The sequence below is a fragment of the Lissotriton vulgaris genome, chromosome 11, assembly GCF_964263255.1.
Source record: "Lissotriton vulgaris chromosome 11, aLisVul1.2, whole genome shotgun sequence".
NCBI classification, from domain to species: domain Eukaryota; kingdom Metazoa; phylum Chordata; class Amphibia; order Caudata; family Salamandridae; genus Lissotriton; species Lissotriton vulgaris.
In genome coordinates, this window is record NC_141699.1 from 855,894,202 (window position 1) to 855,914,041 (window position 19,840).

The 19,840-nt window shown below is 45.0% G+C and overlaps 1 protein-coding gene across 3 annotated transcripts in view; it reads left to right on the top strand.

The window, feature by feature from the left end:
* The window catches only part of YEATS2 (YEATS domain containing 2), a 1,498,478-nt gene that overhangs the window by 151,521 nt on the left and 1,327,117 nt on the right, over window positions 1-19,840 (top strand). For all 3 annotated transcript variants that reach the window (XM_086943990.1, XM_086943991.1, XM_086943992.1), the window contains exon 3: window positions 19,247-19,344. In XM_086943990.1, the coding sequence (XP_086800116.1) occupies window positions 19,247-19,344 (98 nt within the window). The remainder of the gene's footprint in view (window positions 1-19,246; window positions 19,345-19,840) is intronic.

Here is a 19,840-nt window from a genome sequence, read left to right on the forward strand (position 1 = left end):
GATGTTGTGGGGGGAGTGTTTGGGTTTCTACGCACAGGACATATCTTGGAAATACACAGTGAGAGTGAACGCAGCACGCCCAGATTGAACAACATTGGCGGGGATGGCTGAACCTATGAACCCTAGACCTGTAGACTCTTATCAGGGTGATCACGTGGAATGTTAGAGGCCTAAACGACTATCGCAAGTTGCGAAAGGTACTTAGTTACTTACAGAGACATCAAGTTGACGTGGCACTCCTACAGGAGACCTACCTACCGCAGACGAGCAGGATGTTACATTGCAGAGGGCTGGAGGGTCATGTCGTCTCGGCCGGTTTCACCACACATGCCAGGGGGAACTGACTTGGGAAAATCCTAAATCGAAAGTCATACTGGAGCTCCTCCGCGCTGACCCAGCAGGTCGATTTGTGCTAGCTAAATGCAGGGGGCGGGGCTTGACGTGGTTCTAGTTAACGTGTATGCCCCAATTACGACTCCCCGGATTTTTATGATTTGTTGGCAGCGACTGTTCGTGAATGCGGTGAGGCCCAGTTCCTATGGGGAGGGGATTTTAATATGGTTTTAGACCCTGTGCTTGACAGGTCGGCAGGCCCAATACGCACAGCGGCAGCACAAAAGTTAAGCTTACTAGCTTAGACCTAGAGGACATATGGAGGGCGCGACACGCTTCACAGGGGGGCCTCACACACCATTCCGCTTTCCACGCCATTCACACTCGTATAGACTACTGGCTGGCGTCCTCCTCTCTGTGGGGTTGGATACAAGACTGCAAAGTCTTTCCGAGGACCCTGTCTGACCACTCACCGTTTCTACTGGTGCTGGCCACCCCAGCCAAAACTCCCTCCTTGAACCGGTATTTAGAGGTGAGCCAGCGGAGGCAATTGAGGTGTTCTTTGATGCTAATATTGGCTCTAGGGATAGTTTCCAATCAGTATGGGAGGCCTTTAAAGTTTATATACGGGGCATTGCCATGACGAAGCACTCTGGAGTCCTCAGGTCTATCAGGCGAAGGCTGGTTGACCTAGAGAAGCAACTAGTACAATTAGAGGAGCGACAGCCTGAGGCTCTGGATACAGAAACGACTGAAGACATAAAAGCACTGCTGGCTGAATTCCATGAGGAGGCAGACAGGGAGGTTAAACATATGGGAAAGTACGCAGTAGCCCGCACGTACGGAGAGGGAGAGAGACCCAGCTCAGTCCTTGCGAGGGTGCTGAAGGGCAGGAGAGGTAGATCGCAGGTTACAGAGATCATGTCGGCTGAGGGCGAAGTACTCACGGAGGAAGCGGACATAGCCCACAGGTTCAGACACTACTATACAGACTTATACTCCTCCAAGGGTGGGGACATGGGCGATGAAATCCTTGATTACCTGGAACACATTGAACTCCCTTCGCTCACTGACACACACAGGACATTCCTCATGCTTCCTATTGAAAAGGACGAAATAGTCGAGGCCCTGACGGGCATGCGATCTAACCGCGCCCCTGGAGCGGACGGGCTCACAGTGGCTTCTATAAAGCATTCCAGGATCAACTGCTTCCACATTAGTCAGCATTATTTGACGATATTTGCATGGAGGGTTGCATGCTGGAATCCATGAGGGAAACAATTATGGTTGCCATCCTTAAGCCAAGTAAGACGCCAGAGGAGTGTAGACCTCTCTCCTTATTAAATGTGGACACCAAAATCTACGCCACGGTGCTGGCAAACTGTCTGGCGCTCCTGGCCCCGCACTTGGTCGCGCCGGAACAGGCGGGATTCATACCGAGCAGGAGCCTAGCGTATAATATACGCACAGTTCTCGGCACTATACAGCATATTAAGCAAGATACGAGAGCTGTAGCTGTGTTCCTCGACATGGAGAAGGCCTTCGACTCCGTTGAGTGGCCTTTTATGCGGCAGGTGTTCACGAGGATGGGGCTGGGAATACTGTTCATGCAAATGATAGGAGCCTTGTACAACGGCCCGAGGGCAAGAGTCCGTCTCGTGATTTAGTTACTGATCCCTTCCCCATCTGCAGGGGAACCAGACAGAGCTGCCCGCTATCCCCACTGCTATACGCACTGGAGGCAGAGCCGCTGACGTGTGCGCTGTGGGAATACCATGGCCTTGAGGGAATCTGCTTTCCCACCTACAGGATAGTAGTTTCTATGTATGCGGACGACACTCTGCTATACATCCGTGACCCTGAACGTAACCTGACGACCATGCTCAGGGAGGTAGTACACTTTGGCGCTCTCTCTGGGCTGAAGGTAAACTGGACGAAATCTTTGGCATTCCCCCTCACTCCGGCAACACAGCAGTTCGACATGGAGTTCCCGCTGCAGTGGACCACTGACTCGATCAGATACCTGGGCATACGGCTACACGCGGACTCTGAGACACTGTTTAGGGAAAACTATGTGGTTGTGTTTAGCAGACTTGTGGACGATGTAGAGGCCTGGTGCAAACTTCCGCTTTCCCTTCTGGGCCGCATCTCGGTCATGAAGATGGTGGTGCTCCCTAGATTGCTGTTTCTATTCTCTAGCCTCCCAATGGTGCTACCCCGGGTATATTTCCGGAAATTGACACAACTCATGACAAAACTGGCGTGGGCTGGTAGGCAACCCAGGGTGCAGTGGAAGATACTAACGTTGCCATACAGCATGGAGGGCCTTGGTGCCCCTGACCTGGAGCTTTATTACAGGGTCGCTCAGGGGGCTCACCTCCACACCTGGGTGTATGGAGATAAGCTCATTCCCCACGTCTGAATGGAGAAGGTGTTTGCGAACCCACTTCCCCTCCCAGCGACGGTTTTCCAATCGGCGGATCGCAGAACTGGGATCATAGACTCGATTTCGGCCACAAACCATGCCTGGCATTGCCTCTTGCGGCAACAAGCAGGGGTGTTGTTATACTCGCCCAAGATGCCGGTAGAGTGGGCCCAGTGGTTGTCCCCCTGCAGGGATAAAGGAGTGATAACTGCCCTGCACAAGCTGAACATCGAGCTTGCGGGTGATCTCTTTTGCGATGAGAAGGTGAAGACTTGGGACCAGGTAGCTGGGTCGGGGGGAGATAATTAGTTGCTGACGCGCTTCCAGTACCATAGGATCCGAGGCGCCCTTTTAGAGCAGTTGAGAGATGAACTTGTGGAGCCACTGGAGGTCCCGGAGCTCTCCTACATAGTGAGGACTGAATCCCCTCGCAAACTGATAACGAACCTTTACAAAATAGCGATGACACATAGAGAACACCAATTCTCGGCGGCTAGGCTGGCATGGCAGAGAGACTTACTGATCACGATAGATGACGACATGTGGCGCTACTGCAGTGCAACCACCAGGAGAATATCCTTAAATGGCAAACCTAGATTGATCCATTTTAAGTTTATCAACAGGGTGTACAACACACCTGAACGTTTACATAGATATGGTCTCCGTCAGACGGCTGAATGCGAGAGGTGTCATATGCCAGTTGCGTATTTCCTGCACTTGGCGTGGCAATGCCTGGGAGTGAGAGGATACTGTGAGGACATTTTCACAGAGCTGAGTAGAATTGTGGAGGTGTAATTGGTTCCGGACCCTGCGCTGGCGCTGTTGGGACACTCCAAGAAATTACCGGTGGCTGTGCGCAGGTTGGTCGACATGGGGATGCTCATAGCTAAGAGTGGTAGCCCTATGCTGGATGAGGGGGCGAATTCCCACCACAAAACATTGGGCACACGACATGTTATACTGCTGCACACAATCAGAGCATTACAGCCAGTTGCTACCACCCACGAGCCCCCCGAAAAACTTTTGGGGCCTGTACCAGACACCTCTACTTGGCAGAGGCGCTGATAACTCGGTGGAGGGGGATGACCCACAATTAGAGGTCCCTAGGGAAACTCTGCACGAAGGAATAACTCATCCTACCCGACAGACATGATAGGGAAATGTTCTTTCTTGGGATTCGGGAAGAGCGAGAGGGCTGGAGGATCTAGGGGGGGTCCACACCTATGGCTGCTTGCTACCTTGAGGATGGTTCTGATCGCCGCCTGCCCGTTTTCGGGTTGTTGGCTGTACGGCTGTGTATGTATTGTAAGACGAGGGTTTACGTTTGTAATTCCTGCAAATGTACTGTGTTTGTTCACTCAGGGGGGGAGGGGAGGGGGGGAGGGTTCGACTGTGATGATTATGTGCCTTAAAACCCAATAAAAATTTTATATTAAAAAAAAAAACGATGTTTGACAGTAGGCAAACGGCAACAGACGATAAAATTGTACAATACTTCGAGGACATAGCAGTGGTGTGCTTGTCCTGGAGACAGCAGGATTTTTTAATGCATCCAATCACAATAGATAAAAATCGGGATGCCATTACAGCATTGCCAAGCTACGGATGGCCTGCCAGCCGAATTTTATATAGAATATATTGATTTGCTAGTGCCATATCTACATGAGATGTATATGGAGGCGTATGAACAGCAGCAGCTCCTGGGCACGCTTCGGGAAGCGTTGATCATAACATTGTTGAAGCCTGGGAAGACGCCAGATAGCTGCGAGCCGTAACCGTCCCTTTCACTCATGAATACAGATGTAAAGATTTTGGCAAAAGTATTAGCAAACAGGCTGCGGCTACTAATTCCTACCATGGTGCTCCCTGATCAGTCAGGGTTCATCCCTACTCTATCCACGTCCTACAATCTGCGGACGCTGTCTGCAGTATTGCATGTTCTGGAGCCCACGTTGCCTGCTGTAGCGATCTTACTTGACTCCGCTAAGGCATTTGATTCTATCTCTTGGAGGAATATGTTTGCCATATTGCTTCGCATGGGAGTGCCCTACGTTTACACAAATTGGGTCAAACTGTTATATACAGATTCAGTAGCGCCAGTGAATGGGCAAACTTTCGACGCTTTCCAGATACGGCGCAGTACGAGGCAGGGCTGCCCTCTATCGCCACTATTATTTGCAGTGGTTTTGGAGCCGCTGGCCTGCATTTTAAGACCACGCTATGCATAGGCAGCACTGCGATTTTACCAGAGGCCCCTAGCAGTAGCCATGTATGCAGATGACATAGTGCTCTATGTGCGGGACCCGGAAGTACATTTGGAACCATTGATTAGGGAATACATTCAATTTGAATGGAACTCCGACCTCGGCATTAACTGGAATAAATCAGTCATGATCACCCAAAAAGTCAAAGTCAAAAAGTTTTATTTGTATTGGTACTCAACAGAGGACCACAAATTTACATTTACAAAAAAATTAAGAAATAGTTACACATTTCAATCAATACAATGTTAAAAAAGATTTAAGAAATTTGTAAAAGTTGTAACAAACAAATTCATTTGGTGGCTGTTTACATAGTTCTGTTAATTCGCTTACTCGAGAGATTCTGCAAGATCGATAGATAGGGGCAAGGAATCTTGTCCGTGCAGTAGATACTTTTATGTTTGGACACACGAACAGCAAATGTTCTAAGTTTTGATCTCCCCCTTCACACAGGGGGCATAACAATGTTCCTCCTGGCAGCCATCTTACTGTGTAAGTTAGTATGGGTAATGTGCCCATTCTTAACAAGGTGATTGTCCTCCTTGCACCGTGAGTCAATGAGAACCCGAGATATGGTTGGTTATGCTTATATTCCAAAGATTCTACATAGGATTTGTATGTTGACAGTTTTTTACAATGTTGGTAGTCTAATTCGTAGCTTAACTTCGGGGTGAAGCATTTTAAGAAGAGTTTCATTTGGGCTGTTGTCCACCCTTTTAGTATTTTTGGGTTAATCTCTGCCATTTGAAAAACAATTGTCATGTTTTAAAAAAACGTCTGATTCTTAGATTCTCCCTCGAAGATTTCTTGCCTCAACAAATATCTTAATGTGCCCTCCTTTGCATGGAGAAGATTGTAAGTCCACCTTATTACGTTGGCTACTGCCGTGGCGAATGAACTTGTGATAGAAAATTCCAAGCGCAGCGCTTGGACTGGCGTGGAATCAGAAACTTTCATTATCTTTTTTAAGATTTTCCCCTCTTTGCGGTCCATATAGGTCCATTGTTTCATCGGAATGTATTCTGTTGCATATGACAATACTGGAGGGATTTTTGCCTTGTATATTTTTATTAAAGGGGAAAAGTGCCGATTCCCAGTTGTCCGATATAGTCTTAAGAGGGCCTCAGTGTGTACTTCTGACTTCCTCATTAAGTTTTCTAGGTGTTTTACATTTGTAATATTCTTCGAAAGTATTCTACCTAGATATGGATATTCATTTACAGTTTCCATTTTTTCTCCACCCAGAGTCCATCTATATTTGACACTAGATTTCTTCCTTGAAAAAACCACAATTTTTGTTTTTTTTAAATTCGGGATTAAGAAGTTTGTTTTTGAATAATCATGAAGAATGTCCAGGGATTTTTGCAGACCAAAGGGAGTGAGATCAAGCATCACGATATCATCAGCGTAGAGTAGCACTTGAATACTTTGTTTAGCGATTTTTGGGGATAGATTTGAGCCCTGATGTAGTTGCTTGGGTAAATCGCTAAGGTATAGGGAGAAAAGTAGTGGGGCCAAGAGGCACCCTTGCTTTAGGCCATTAGCTGTTTTTATCCTTTCTGTTAAACCCTTTTCACCTCCCATTTGTACCTGGGACCAAGTGTTGGTGTGAAGGTTCACTATAGTTTGAAGCAGTGTGTCTGGAATGCCAAGTTCCTTCAGTTTGTGCCATAAAGTAGGTCGGTCGACACGATCGAACGCAGTCGAATAATCTATGAACACTGCGTAAACCGCCTGAGATTTACCTGTTACGTATTTGTCTATTATTGTTTGAATGGTAGCAATATTATCCGTAACTGAATGTTTTGGCCTAAAACCAGCTTGGAACATTGGGATTTTATCCAGTGAAAAAGCCCAGTCCTTTAATCTTTGTAGAACCTCTGCTGCGAAGATTTTTCCGGCAGCATCCATTAAAGCAATTTGCCGATAATTTCCTGCGATTGTCTTACTTCCCTTCTTGTGTATTGGGATGATGGTACTCCCCTGCCAAGATTTAGGCATTTGTCCAGTTTTAAAAATATAATTAAATAGGTGTGAAAACAACTTGCTCCATTCCCTTGGATTTGCCTGGTAGATCTTTATCGGAATCTGATCTGGTCCAGAAGCACCTGTTTTCCTCGCTTTTCTAATGTTCCATTCCACTGAGATAGCTGTTACTGAGTATTTGTGAGTCAGCGTCTACTTTGTCTTGTTCTGCATATTTCCCCTCAAATTTGGTCGAATTTGCTTTGTATAAATCTGTTAGATAAGTTTCCCAGTCCTTTGATGTAACAGGTATTGCTTGTAGCTTCTTTTTCGTGCCAGTTAGTTTAGCTACAAGGGACCAGTATTTACGGGAATTTATGTCTTTTGCAGCTTCTTGGATGTCCACCCAATTGCGGTCTTGATTTTCTTTTTTAATTCTTTGCTTTTCTCTGCTGAATTTGTTTTTTATTTTATTGATTTCGTTTTCAGTTGTGATGGAATGATTCAAATATTGTGCACGTACCAGTCTGTTCAATTTTTTCTTGGTTATAGAATTTTGGGTATTTTGGGTGTTAATTTTTTTACAGCTATTATTGTTTCCATAGTTAGCACCTTTGGAGGCTTGTTGTAGATTGTCCAATAGAAAGTTTTTTAGCCCATTAGTAATGTGTTCAAAGTTTTCTATTGGGTTATCCAAGATGTTTTTTAGTAGGAATTCATTCTGTTCAATCAATGTCGATATTCTATCCATTGCTTTGGAGCTCCAGAAAATTCTTCTTTGATCAATATTTACCACAACAGAACTTCTATGATATATTAGCTGCCTGTCAGTGGCTGTTTGAGGCCTCCATTCAGAGTTTAAAATCAACAGCGCATGGTCACTCTCTTGGCTTGGCTGTATTTTTAAGTGAGTGACAGTCTCTTTTAGATTCATGTTGCAGATGATATAATCAATAATGGATGAACTTCCATTGCCCCGTCTGGTATATTGTGCTGGGATATCTCCTTCTATGTTCCCATTCAGAATTACCCCTCTTAGGGAAGGTAGTGTCGATAGTAATAATTTCCCTCTTTTATTGCATTTTGCACCCTTGGGGAATTGCGGGGCTGAGAGATCTACAAATTCCTCATCATAGAGTTGCATCCATTTATGAATTTCCGAGTTGGAAATTTTTCCATTTAGATCACCTGTTATTATATATGGGGTATATGATTGATATTCGACAATCTGTGTGATAGATTCCATAATTTCAGAAAAGGTGTTATCATAGTTCTTGCCAGGAGGGGCATAAACATTGAATATCAGAAATGATTTTTTTGGTGCTGCATTATGGGTTTTTAGGAGGATTTTTAGACATTGCAGGTGATATGATTTGGTCTGGATAGTTTCCTGGGCCCACATGTAATCTTCCTTCAGGAGAATGGCCAGACCACCTTTTGCGTGGCCCCGATTAGATGCTTTGGCTGGGATGTCATATACAAAGTAGTTTTTATGCGAGAACGTTTCAGTTGCCCAGGTTTCCTGTAGCATTAATAGATCCGGTTTGTTGTTTATGGCTTCCATCAATTTGGTCCTAGTTTTTCCAGCCATGTTCCAGGATATTATTTTTAGACCATTGCTAAACAGATTGTCCTGAACATGATGAGGATTTATTGCTGTTCAAGTTTTCAGATACCCATGACCAAGATCTAATGCTTTCTCTGTATTCCTTTTCCTTTGTATCTTGTTGCCATACTAACCTTTCACCATTTTCCACTTTCACCTTCAGAGTGTCTTTCCCTGAGTGGTTAGTTCCTGAGTGTATTGCTCTGGCCGCGTCAGTTTCTCTCAGGGAATTTTTGTATTGAGAGTTTGAAATTTTTCGAATTTGTTCATCATACCCTGGGGGAATTCTGTTTGTATTAGGATCCCTTCTTACATAGACATCGTATCCATGTTTATGTAATGTTTCCTTTTCGCTGATTATAATCCCAGGTATGACGTTTGACCAGAAGGTTACTGTAGCTATTTTATTATTATCATGCTGCGGGAAGATTACAAGATCTATCTCGTTACTATTTAGGGATTCCAAAGGTTTTATATGGTGAAGGAGATTGATGATCCTTCTTCTATTTAGTGGCATCATGTCCATTGGGAATAGTTCTTCAAATTGCAATGTTTTGGAGTATGGTGTTCCCACTCCATGTTGATTTTTTCCTTTGTTATTTCTTTCGGTCATGTTTTGATGTTGTGATTCTTCGAGGACATTATACGGGAGAAATTCTTTTGCAACCGGATCTAGTGGTTTCGTTTTCTCTTCTCGTTTTTTTAGGCTAGTTTCCATATTGTCAATGGTCCTGGGCTTTATAGGTTCAATTTCTTGTACTTCTTGTGTGTTATTAACAATTACAAACTTTTGAAATTTGAGCTTACGTTTTTTTTTCCTATGGATACGTCTTGTTGGTTTTTTCCTCTTTCTTTTTCCTTCTACTTGTTCAGTATTTGTAGTTTTATTCATTTGTTCTCCTTTTTCACTTTCTAATGTATTATTGGAGCTGGCTTTTTGGGTATTTTCATCCGTCTTTTTATCTTTTGGAATATTCGATTTCTTTACCTTAGTGAAAATTGGGTATTGTTTATCATTAACGGATTTTTCTGAAAATAATTATTTCAGGGAGAATATTGGTGTTTCATGTTGTCGTACTAGCTTCCCTTTTTTTTGTTTTGGAACATCTGATGTCTGTGTAGCACAGTCATTTTTTTCTGTATCTTTTTCTCTACTTTGACAATTTGTGTAGTTCCTTTGCTCATTGTTGCTGGGCTTCAATTGGTTTTTCTCCATTTCAGGAGGTTCTTTCCTTTTCTTTTTTTCCTCTACTAGATGTTTGAGAATCCCAATTTGAACATCCAGAGTTTGGTCTGAGTTTTCTAGTATGTTTCCCAGAAAGGAAAGAACCGACTCAAGTATTTCGTGTAAGGAGAACAAGGCTTTTGACATAGGTGTGGCTATGCTAGCTGAATAGTTGGTTTTTATGAGAAAAGGGTCTACAGATGATTCAAGTGTTTGAGGTTGCGCTTGGTTTTGTTGTAAGAGAGGACTATTTATAGCTTTTGGCTCAGGTTGATTTTGTGAAATCTTGGAATTGTTTGCACAGAGTTCTTCCAATTGACAGGTATTTCCAGGGCCTTTTTTTGGTGTTGAAGATGTTAAATGATTTCCTCATGCCCCTGAGTTTGAAAATTTTTGGAATTGTCAAAAGATTTTTGTATGTTGTCGGGTACAATGACGCTCAGATTTGATTTTTGGTTTGACCCAAGTTTAGAGAGCGTACATTCTTCTAGCCCGGTTTGCAGAATAGAGTTGGCTATTTCTTCTGTTTCCAGAATGTTTCTGTCGATTTCATCTTTAGTTGTTAGAGTAGAGAAATATTCAGTGATGGCTGGGGTCCGTATACTTCGACCATGCTTTATTGATTTATCAGACGTTTTCCGAACAGCGTCCTCCGTACCCATACGTTTCATAAAGATAGTCCTAGATCGCAGTTTTATAAGCCCCATTGCTTTGTTTCCACGGTATTTGATGTTTTTTTGTTAGTTTCTTTTCCCTTATGGTTAGAGAGCAGTTATTAGCGCTAGTGTGGAGAACAAGACAGATAGTGACGTAGCTTACCGGGAGCAGATGTTTAGCGAGGTGGCCCGTCCCGTCCTAGGTCGTCCTCGGACGGCCTCAGACGGCCCGCCCTTTGTCCGGGCTTCGTTCCGCGCTTGGTCCCGCGCGCGTCCCGCGTCGTGGTAGGCTAATTGCTTTTTCTACGTTTCGACAGTGGGCGTGTCCGTGGGCGTGTCGCCTGGGGGAAGAGGAACCAGCTGATCCCAGCTGGGATTTCTGGTCCTCGCAGTCCCCCAGGCTAGGCGCGCTGTAGTTTATCACCCTGGCCTCAACCCTTCTGACTCTAGCTGGGAGCGATAGGCAGAGCGTGCGGATTGCAGCTCACGCTCACACCAGCGAGTCAAGGGGAGGCGCGCCACGGAGCAATGAAGAAAAAGAGCGTCAGCTCAGACACAGCAACACGAGATACTGTCAGCAGGTAGAGATAGAGATCCCTCGCCAGGCACAAGTAAGCAGCAGTTCACCAAATCCAAATACCGGTGAGTGGCCCTAACTGAATGCACACCGCGCATAGAGCTAGGTTATCCACTGGAATGGGGAATGGATCCAGTAAAATATTTTGGGATCTGGATCCACAGAGATCCACAAGTGGTTATCCAAGCTAATTATGGGACGGCAATCATGATATTAGAAGAGCAAGTGGCCCGTTGGATCAAGTTACCATTATCATTTGCAGCTGGGATAGCATTAATAAAGATGATTATACTCCCGAGGTTTTTATATTTATTCGTGAATATTCTCATTAAATTAACAAAAACATTTTTAATACACTTCGTACCTCACTGATTACACCCGCATGTGGGTGGGGGGGGCAGTAAAAAGCCGAAAGTGAAATGGGAGATGCTCACTCTTCCATTTGAAATGGGTGGGTTCACAGCGCCAGATTTACAATTGTATTACCTCTGTGCACAGGCGCAATACGCCTATTATTGGCAGCAGGCTCCGGATTTCACCCCACATGTGGCGGTTGAGGCCGGCGCTGTTCATCCAGTCCCGCTTAAAGCCTTGATTGTCAATACCAGCACTATATTAGAAAAGGGAGAAATAGATACAGTGCAATGCACAGCACATGAGTGGAAGGAGCTGGCGAGGAAGGCACAAAAACTCCCCTTGTATGCTCCAGCCATGCCATTGTTACACCATACTGGAATCTCGGTAACGAGTGAGGCGGGTCCACTCAAAATACTAAACTAAGCAGGAATACAAAAAATAGGAGATGTATATCCAGAAGGGAAGTTTATTGGAATCTCACAATTTGTGGAGTGCAAGGGGGGTTCTGTGATGCTGACGTTCCTCCATTGCAGACTGCGAGCAGCACTAAAAGCATTACACCTGTGTTTGCCAGACGAACCACACACATTAGGGGCACTGTGGTTAATATACACAACAGAAACATGAACCAAACTAGTCACTCGTTTATAAAGAGCTTCACAAATCGATTTCACAACCAGGTACGATGGAGAAATGGAACGCCGTTTTCCCTAGCCCAGTGACAGAGGATGAATGGACAGCATGCTGCAGGCTGACAGGCCAGCTGACAGCAAATGGGAATCTCAGAATTATTCATGATAAATATCTGCTACAAATGTATTATACCCCTGCACAGCTGCACAAATATGGGTTACGAGGGTTGTAAGTTGGGTTATGAGATTTAGCATGCTGTATACGTTGTGAGAGCGGTGTGGCGCCGCGGCCAGGGCGACTGACACTGGACGCTGGGGATCACGGTTCGATCCCCGGCTCCGGCGGCAGGGGTCTGCCCAGCACCATGTGACTCTGGGCAATAGCTCGCTTAATCTTCCCTACGGCCCCCAGCGCCGAGATACCCCTTCGGGGGCGATTTGTGTGCTATACAAGTACTGGATTTACATTTACGATGTTGTGCGGAAAATGCAGATTTTCAGCATTTAGCATGGGCGTGTACAAAGGTCTATGAGTTTGGGGTACAGGTTACGCACACTTTAACGAAAATGGTGGGGGAACAGATAGCATGTACTATGCAAATGTGTTCGTTAGGAAATGAACTAGAGATTAAAGGCAAAACGTAGAGTCTCCATTTATTGAGGCGGCAGGTCTGCAACACAACATAAACATTGATCACAATGTTCTGTAGCACATATTGTCGAGACCAACTCACCTGTTATGCTGAAGATTTACCCAGTGCATCTAGGCCACGTGAAATTTGTGAACCGTTAACTACATATCTGATATCTATGGTTGAGGACTAATGACATTCTATGTACTGCTCAAGACCTGTCCTGTACGCTGAACACTGACAGCACTGGGTTGTTCCACCGCATCGCTATGGTAGAATGTCAGTGCATCACTCTGTAACTGGAGCTGTGTGTAAATGTTGATGAACTTTATGGTTGTTATATGATGAAAATCAGTAGTTAAAATATATATTTTTTAAAGGCCACATATCCTCCCAGTCTCCCATCCTCAGATAGGTTCCCTAGAGTTTAAGGGACGTCTCCTCCCTCCCTGCATTGTAAGATAAGGGGCAGCATGGGACTTATCCCCGTATACCAGGGGATCAGTTGCATCTAAATATAGTATTCTGTCTCTTCGAAAGGCTTGTCCCCATATATCTAGTATGGTTCTAACCTGCAGCGGTAGAAGTATTCTCCTCTTTCTGGGAATGAGTGGTAAATCCAAGAGCTTTCGTGGTCTGATCAGTCACATCAAGAGTGCCATCACAGGGTTGGTGTCCCCTGCCACAAACCATGGTACCACATGCTCTAAGTTGGCTGCCCAGTAATGGAAACGTAAGTTTGGTGCCTGTAACCCTGCACCATCCCGTGCTAATTTCAGGATCTCCAGACTAATGTGTACCCTCCTATTTCCACAATAGAGCAACCTAAGTAGTTCATCATGCCGACGAATGCAGGCATCCGGTACACACATCAGAATGTTCTGTAGCACATATAAGACTCTAGGCAATATCATTTTACTTCTCACTATGCACCCCGTCAGGGACATCGGGAACTGTATCCACTTGTGCATGCTCCACTCCAGGTTATCAAGCAGAGTACCATTGGTGTCATAAGTCTCTGCCATATCAGCGCTCAAATATACCCCGAACTATTTAATTGGGGTTGTCTAGGTCCTTCTAATTAGGAAGATCCCCAACCACGACCCGGTCTGTCCTCGTGGGGTAAAGTACTGACTTGTTCACGTTCAACCTAAATCCAGATAATGCCCCACCTCTATAATCATGGCGTTAACTGCCCACCATGTTATGTCTGGATTCCGCAGTGTCAGTAGTATGTCATTGGCGTATTATGAAATTACTTCCTGGTTGTCCCCAACCTTTACAATGTCTCCTTTATGCCTGATGTGTATAACTTGTGGTAGTGGCTCGATGATCAGGGCGTATATCAGCGGCGAGAGAGGGCCTCCCTCTCCTCCTGCCAGGTCTCCGATTCTCTATTACCTACTTTTACTCTTGCCCGGCTGTCAGTGTACAGCACCTGCACCCACCTCAAGTAGTTGGGGCCTAGATCGTAGCGTTGTATCGCTTGTTCCATGAACACCCAATTGATAGTATCAACAGGCCTTATGGCCATCCAGACTAGCAAGGGTTCAGGGTTCTTCCCCTTTCTCGATATGTTTCTCCCACAAACCCTGCTTGGTCTGGGTGTACGATCTCCCCTGCCACTTTGGCCAATCAGTGGGCTAGTATCTTTCCCAAAATTTAGCATCAACATTAATCATTGACAATGGTCGATATGATTCGCAATCAGCAGAGTCCCTTCCTGGCTTAGGGAGGACTACTATGTTTGCCACCCTCAACGTTACCGGTAACACCTCTGATTCACATGCCTCCTTGTACATAGTTTAGGATATCCAAATATTCTTTATAGTATTCATCCGACAGCCGGTCATTACTGGTCTCCTTTCCTGTGTTCAATTATTTTATGGCCCATCTGATATCAGTTTCATCAATCTGTGCATTCAGGGCTACCCTCATATCCCCATCTGCTTTGGGCATTTGCACTTCATCCAGAACGCGGTTATGCCCGCCATGTCATTCCGGCCTTGTTGTGCATACAATGCGGAGTAAAACTCAGCGAAATGGAGTAGGATATCCTCCTGAGCTGTGAAGGTCGTCCCAGTCGCGTCTCTGAGAGACAACAGCATTCCCTCTCTTCTCATTGTTAAGCAGCCTTGCAAGTAGTCTGCCCGTTGTCACCCTGTTCATGTTGGGCTACCATATCTGTTTTATAGTCTTATTTTCCTAGGGTGTCCCGAGCCTCACCCACCTCTCCCTGCAACTGGTGTCTCTCTTCCCAGATAGCTCTGTGTGCATAACCTGTCTGGCTATGTTCCCTATCTGGTGCTCTTGTGTCATCACTCTGTGTATCTGCGATTTACGCACTCTGTAGGTGGTAGCCATACATTTCTCCTTTATGGTGACATTAAAGGCTTCTCATAGTACTAAAGCTGACTCAACTGACCACATGTTGATAGTATAGATCTCCGGTACTGCCTTCCTGATTTCTTCCCTGTACGCTTGGTCATGCAATGCTCATGACTGGATGCTCCACTGCAGTATTGGTGCCACATAGGCGTGACCTTTTAAGCCCACCACAAGTGAGGCTTGATCTGACAGTGTCGGGTCTGAGTAGCTGACCAACCTAAAGTGGGCAGCTTGTTCTGGGTGTATCCGAATGTAATCTATTCTAGAGAAGGTGCCGTAGGTTTGCCTCTAACCACACTGAAATAGCGCAATCAGCTGCCTTTAGTTCAGTGTCAACACGTTGGGGGTGCAAGCATCCACCCACAATAACACCTCGGGTGCTGAAGAATTGAAATTGCCATCCCATAACCTGCTAGCACCCCCCCCCCCCCCCCCCCCCCATTTTGCTCGTATCTTCTGGTCTTCCTGCGGCAGACGGTGTCTCTGTAACATTACTATCTTTACCTGCTGGTTACACGCATATGACCAGATCCTTTGCTGCTTGATGGGGGTTCTGGATCCCTTTCACTTTCCTGGATAACCCTGTTACCCGCATGTGCGTAAAGCATGTATATCTCTATGGTTGTGTACTGTCTTTGCCAGTAAGTGATTGTTTCACTGATAAAATACTCTCCAACTCTCAAGAACGGTAATACTCCTCCTATCCCCACCTATGTGGTCCACCACAACCTGGCCTCCACAAGTAACACACATGGTGTCATTCCTCCTCTCCTTGAAAAAAACAGACAAACTTCCCCATTACAGTGCGTCGCTCCCTGCTGTCGGGTGTCCCAGGAGCAGCTTCACCATTAATCACATACATACCAGAGAGAGGTGGTGTACTCTAACACCGCCCCCACCCCGTCCAACTTGCGGAGTATGCTTAATCATCTGTAGTTTACCCCCCTTTGGGTATGTATATAGTGTCGCCATACCAACCTCCCCATGAACTGTAAACCTGTGTCCAGATGCGTACCACCCTCCCCTGCAAACTGTTGATTAACATGCAGGATGGAGTGCCAGGTTTGGGCCTGCCACCTGAGGTTCTGTACGCTATGCCTACATGCAAGCTACCCTCAGTTTCCAAACCCGGCAATACCATAGGGAGCCATGTTTCCAGAAATCACTCCGCTGGTGTGGCCTAGTCCCCTCTTATAATCCCATTATGTGCACTTCGTTACATCAGGATCTGTCTTCCCGATCAGCCAGCTTGGCCTTTTGCTGTTGCTAACTTACTAGTGTGGGCCCCCAAGATCTCGTCCGCTCTAGTACCCAAGTCCTTTACATGTTTTCTCATTTTGTTCATCTCTTGGTGCAGAAGTGGCACTGCGATAGCCACGAGATTAATCTTCCAGGTGATGGCCTTGTTAACCTCCAGTATCAAGTTTTTAGTATCCAAATTAGGTGACAGTGAAGCCTCTCCTAGCATGGATTCCTTGCCAGTGATCCCACCTTGAGCCATTCTGTCAATGCCCTCCTCAATTGTGTGTCCATTCCCAGGCCCCCCTTTGGTTTAGGCGCATTCATGTTCAGACCGGTTACACTTTAGGTCTCACAACCCAGTCCCTCAAAAGCCACACTTGCACAGCACTTTACAGCTTGTGAGCGCTAGGTGAGTCCTTTCAACCCATACTTCAAGCTTAATAACAGACCATAATCAGGAGTGGGTAATAGGGGGTAAATGAACTGCAGCAGTTGCTCTCCCAGTCTCCAGATAGTCAGCAAGGTTTGAATCCTCGTGCCTGCTCTAGGTGGGGTGGGGGTACAGACACAAGCCTCAGCCGTCGGCCATTGTGGTCAAAAAGGTGCTCCATTCCTTACTTCGAATGCATCCAGCCTCAATTGAATCACCACCAGGCTGCGGGTTTCTCACTGTCCCTGCGCTCAATTGTTTTCAGTGAGCGCCACAGCCATTGCGAGCAGTAAATTGCTTTGGGTCGATGGTATTACACAATTTGGAGAAGGGGGGGAGCCCCTATTCGTATCAAGCAAATATGTGTTTGAGGCATGATCTAACAGGGGTAGTTGCCACAAAAGTGAAAACACGCTCCAAGGCAGGAAAAAGAACAGCTTTTCACGAATAAAAATAAAGCACTTTTGAAAGGCACACAGAGGGATTACTGCGTGCCTTGCAGAGCAGCGCATGGGTGATGTCTGTAGGCTCGACCTGAAAAGGAAGGCTTGGGCTTGACAAAAGGGTTATTTTGCCAGGTCGAAATGGTAGTTTAAACTGCACACGCACAGGCTGCAACGGCAGGTCTGAGACATGTTTCAAGTGCTACTTAAGTGTGTGGAATAATCAGTGCTGCAGGCCCACTAGTAGCATTTAATTTACAGGCCCTGGGCACAGGTACTGTCCCTTTACTAGGGGTGTACAAGTAAATTAAATATGCCAGTTGGGTATAAGCCAGTCTAACGGGTTTTCAGAAGAAAGGACCAGCACTGGTTAGCACTGGCAAAAACAAAACAAATTCCGCAAAAATAGGAGGAGTGAAGGTGAAAGGTTTGGGGACGACCCTGCAGAAAGGGCGAAATCCAACCAACAGCATCTCCCAAAAAGATTGGTAAAGCCAAAAGATCTGCAGAGGCAAAGCCAAAACCTGTTGGCTTTGCCACTGCTTGTTTTTTTTAGGTCTGTGGGAGTAAGCCAGCGGCTGTGTTAGCTGTTAGGTTAGTATGGGATATGCTAATCTTCTTATTAATTTGGTCCGCAAAAGGGTTTTGGAGGGATCTGTCATTATAATATTTCACCTCAGCCCAAGTTGGTCTGTAGTTGTAACTGTTGATTGTCTGTTACCTCTATATTAGTGGTATATTGTGTCTAAACGCCTCTGAAATTTTCTGGTGCATGGAGGCTGTCAATTATGAGTGAAAGACATTAAACCAGTCTTCTGGGTCATGGCTGAAGAATAAAGGGTCAGTTTTCTTGAATCCAAGCTTTATGCATGTATATTGGTCTTCCGTGGGGTTTTCCTTAATTAATGTTAGTGTGTGTTCCTCTTAGTATGAATGGTACAAAGTGATCCCTTCTTATTGCATATGCAGTGGACGGACTCGGGTTGAGGGGACAATTTTTGATATACAAATCATGTTTTTAGATCTTCAAGAAAAGTTACTGTGTCAGTTGGTGTTGTCAATAGACCTTTCCAGTGTGCTTAAACAAGCAAATGTGCCTCTGAGATGAGGGTAAACATTGCTTTGCAGGTTCGAATTGAGTCTTGTGTGGTTTCATATGACATATTCAATTGTATTTGGGAGGACTACTGTGACCATGTATTTGCAGATGGGCTAACGAAGATTCCATTAATTTCCAGAACTATGTCCTGTGAAAAAATGTTGTGAATCTAAGAAGTTAACTGTGATCATGGGAGCGGATTGTTATCCCGGCTGTTGAATGGTGCGCTGGAGGGCGCTCTAGGCTAAGGAATAGTAGATTTACTATTCCAGCACCTTCCCTACTGTACGTAGGCTGGTGTTGGAATAGTAAATCTTACTATTTCGAAGTCCAGCACCCTACAGCGCAAGTCGTGGTAACGACTTGCGTTGTAAAACCTGGGTTGTGACGGTCTGCAGTGTTTTATACTGCATTGTACCGTCATACATCCCTCAGAAGGGACCATATCCTATTCGTTTCAGACGTTGTAAACTTTTCTACATAAAGTTTTAAGGAACCCTTGAAACTCAAGCATAACTTCCTTCTCTGATTAAAATGATTATTTGCTGGAATGTTGAGTGGCCAGTTTTACAAGTGGATGGTAATTTAGGATCACTAAGGAATCATCGGAAAGCTCTGATAAACAAGTGAACCCTTTGGTAGTTGATTATACAGCTAGTTTTAATTGAATTGAGCTCAATGTGACTACACCCAACTACTGTGGCATAGCATCTAAAAGGAAAATAAGACAGCGTTGGGGAAGTTGAGAGGCAGGGGTAGTTCAAAATGAGACAGAAGTTTACTTCAAAAAATGACCTTTAAAAAGCAAAGTTTTTTTGCTAATATTTGACTGTTTAGGTCGAATTACTGTACTTCAAGCAGAAAGTGTGTTCAGTGTATTTACTTTGATTATGTACTAATTAGCAACATGTGTTAAGTAATGATAATTTCTTGTTGGAGCCCACACAAATACTTACAATTATTGTTTCTTGTCAGCTCGGGATGCTGCAGTACAAAAGATTGAGGGAATAATTACAGAGCAATTTGCAGATGAGATGAAGAACAAAGAACATGAGATTGAAGTCATTAACCAGGTATTAATAGCATAACTTTAGAACAAACTCTCTAATTAACAGTTATTAAAATGTTAATTGAAATTGTCAATTTGGTGTTTTTTTTTTTACAGAAAAAACACATTACCTGTTCTTTCATTACATTTTTTTAATGTATTTTTTATTTTATAACTTTTTAAAGATTCAAACTACCAGGTACGTTTTCCAAGATTGACAGACACTTTTGTGTGGTGCATATTCGAAAATACCCTGATTTACGACATGTTTCGTGCCTATCGTGTCATTAGGATCTGGGCACTTCCTCAGGATCAAAGGGACTCTATCCCCGGTGTCGGCTGCAGGGTTGGTCAAACGCCAGGAGCGTGGATACGCCGGACCCAATCGGTGTCCTTTTTATGACCGCCGGCTACTGTTGCAAGCACTGACTTGCTGACAGTGTAGGTCAACAAACCAGAGAACGGGGGATGTAGAATCCACTTACCTTTTCAGTGTAGATAGCGTCCCTTTGATCCTGAGG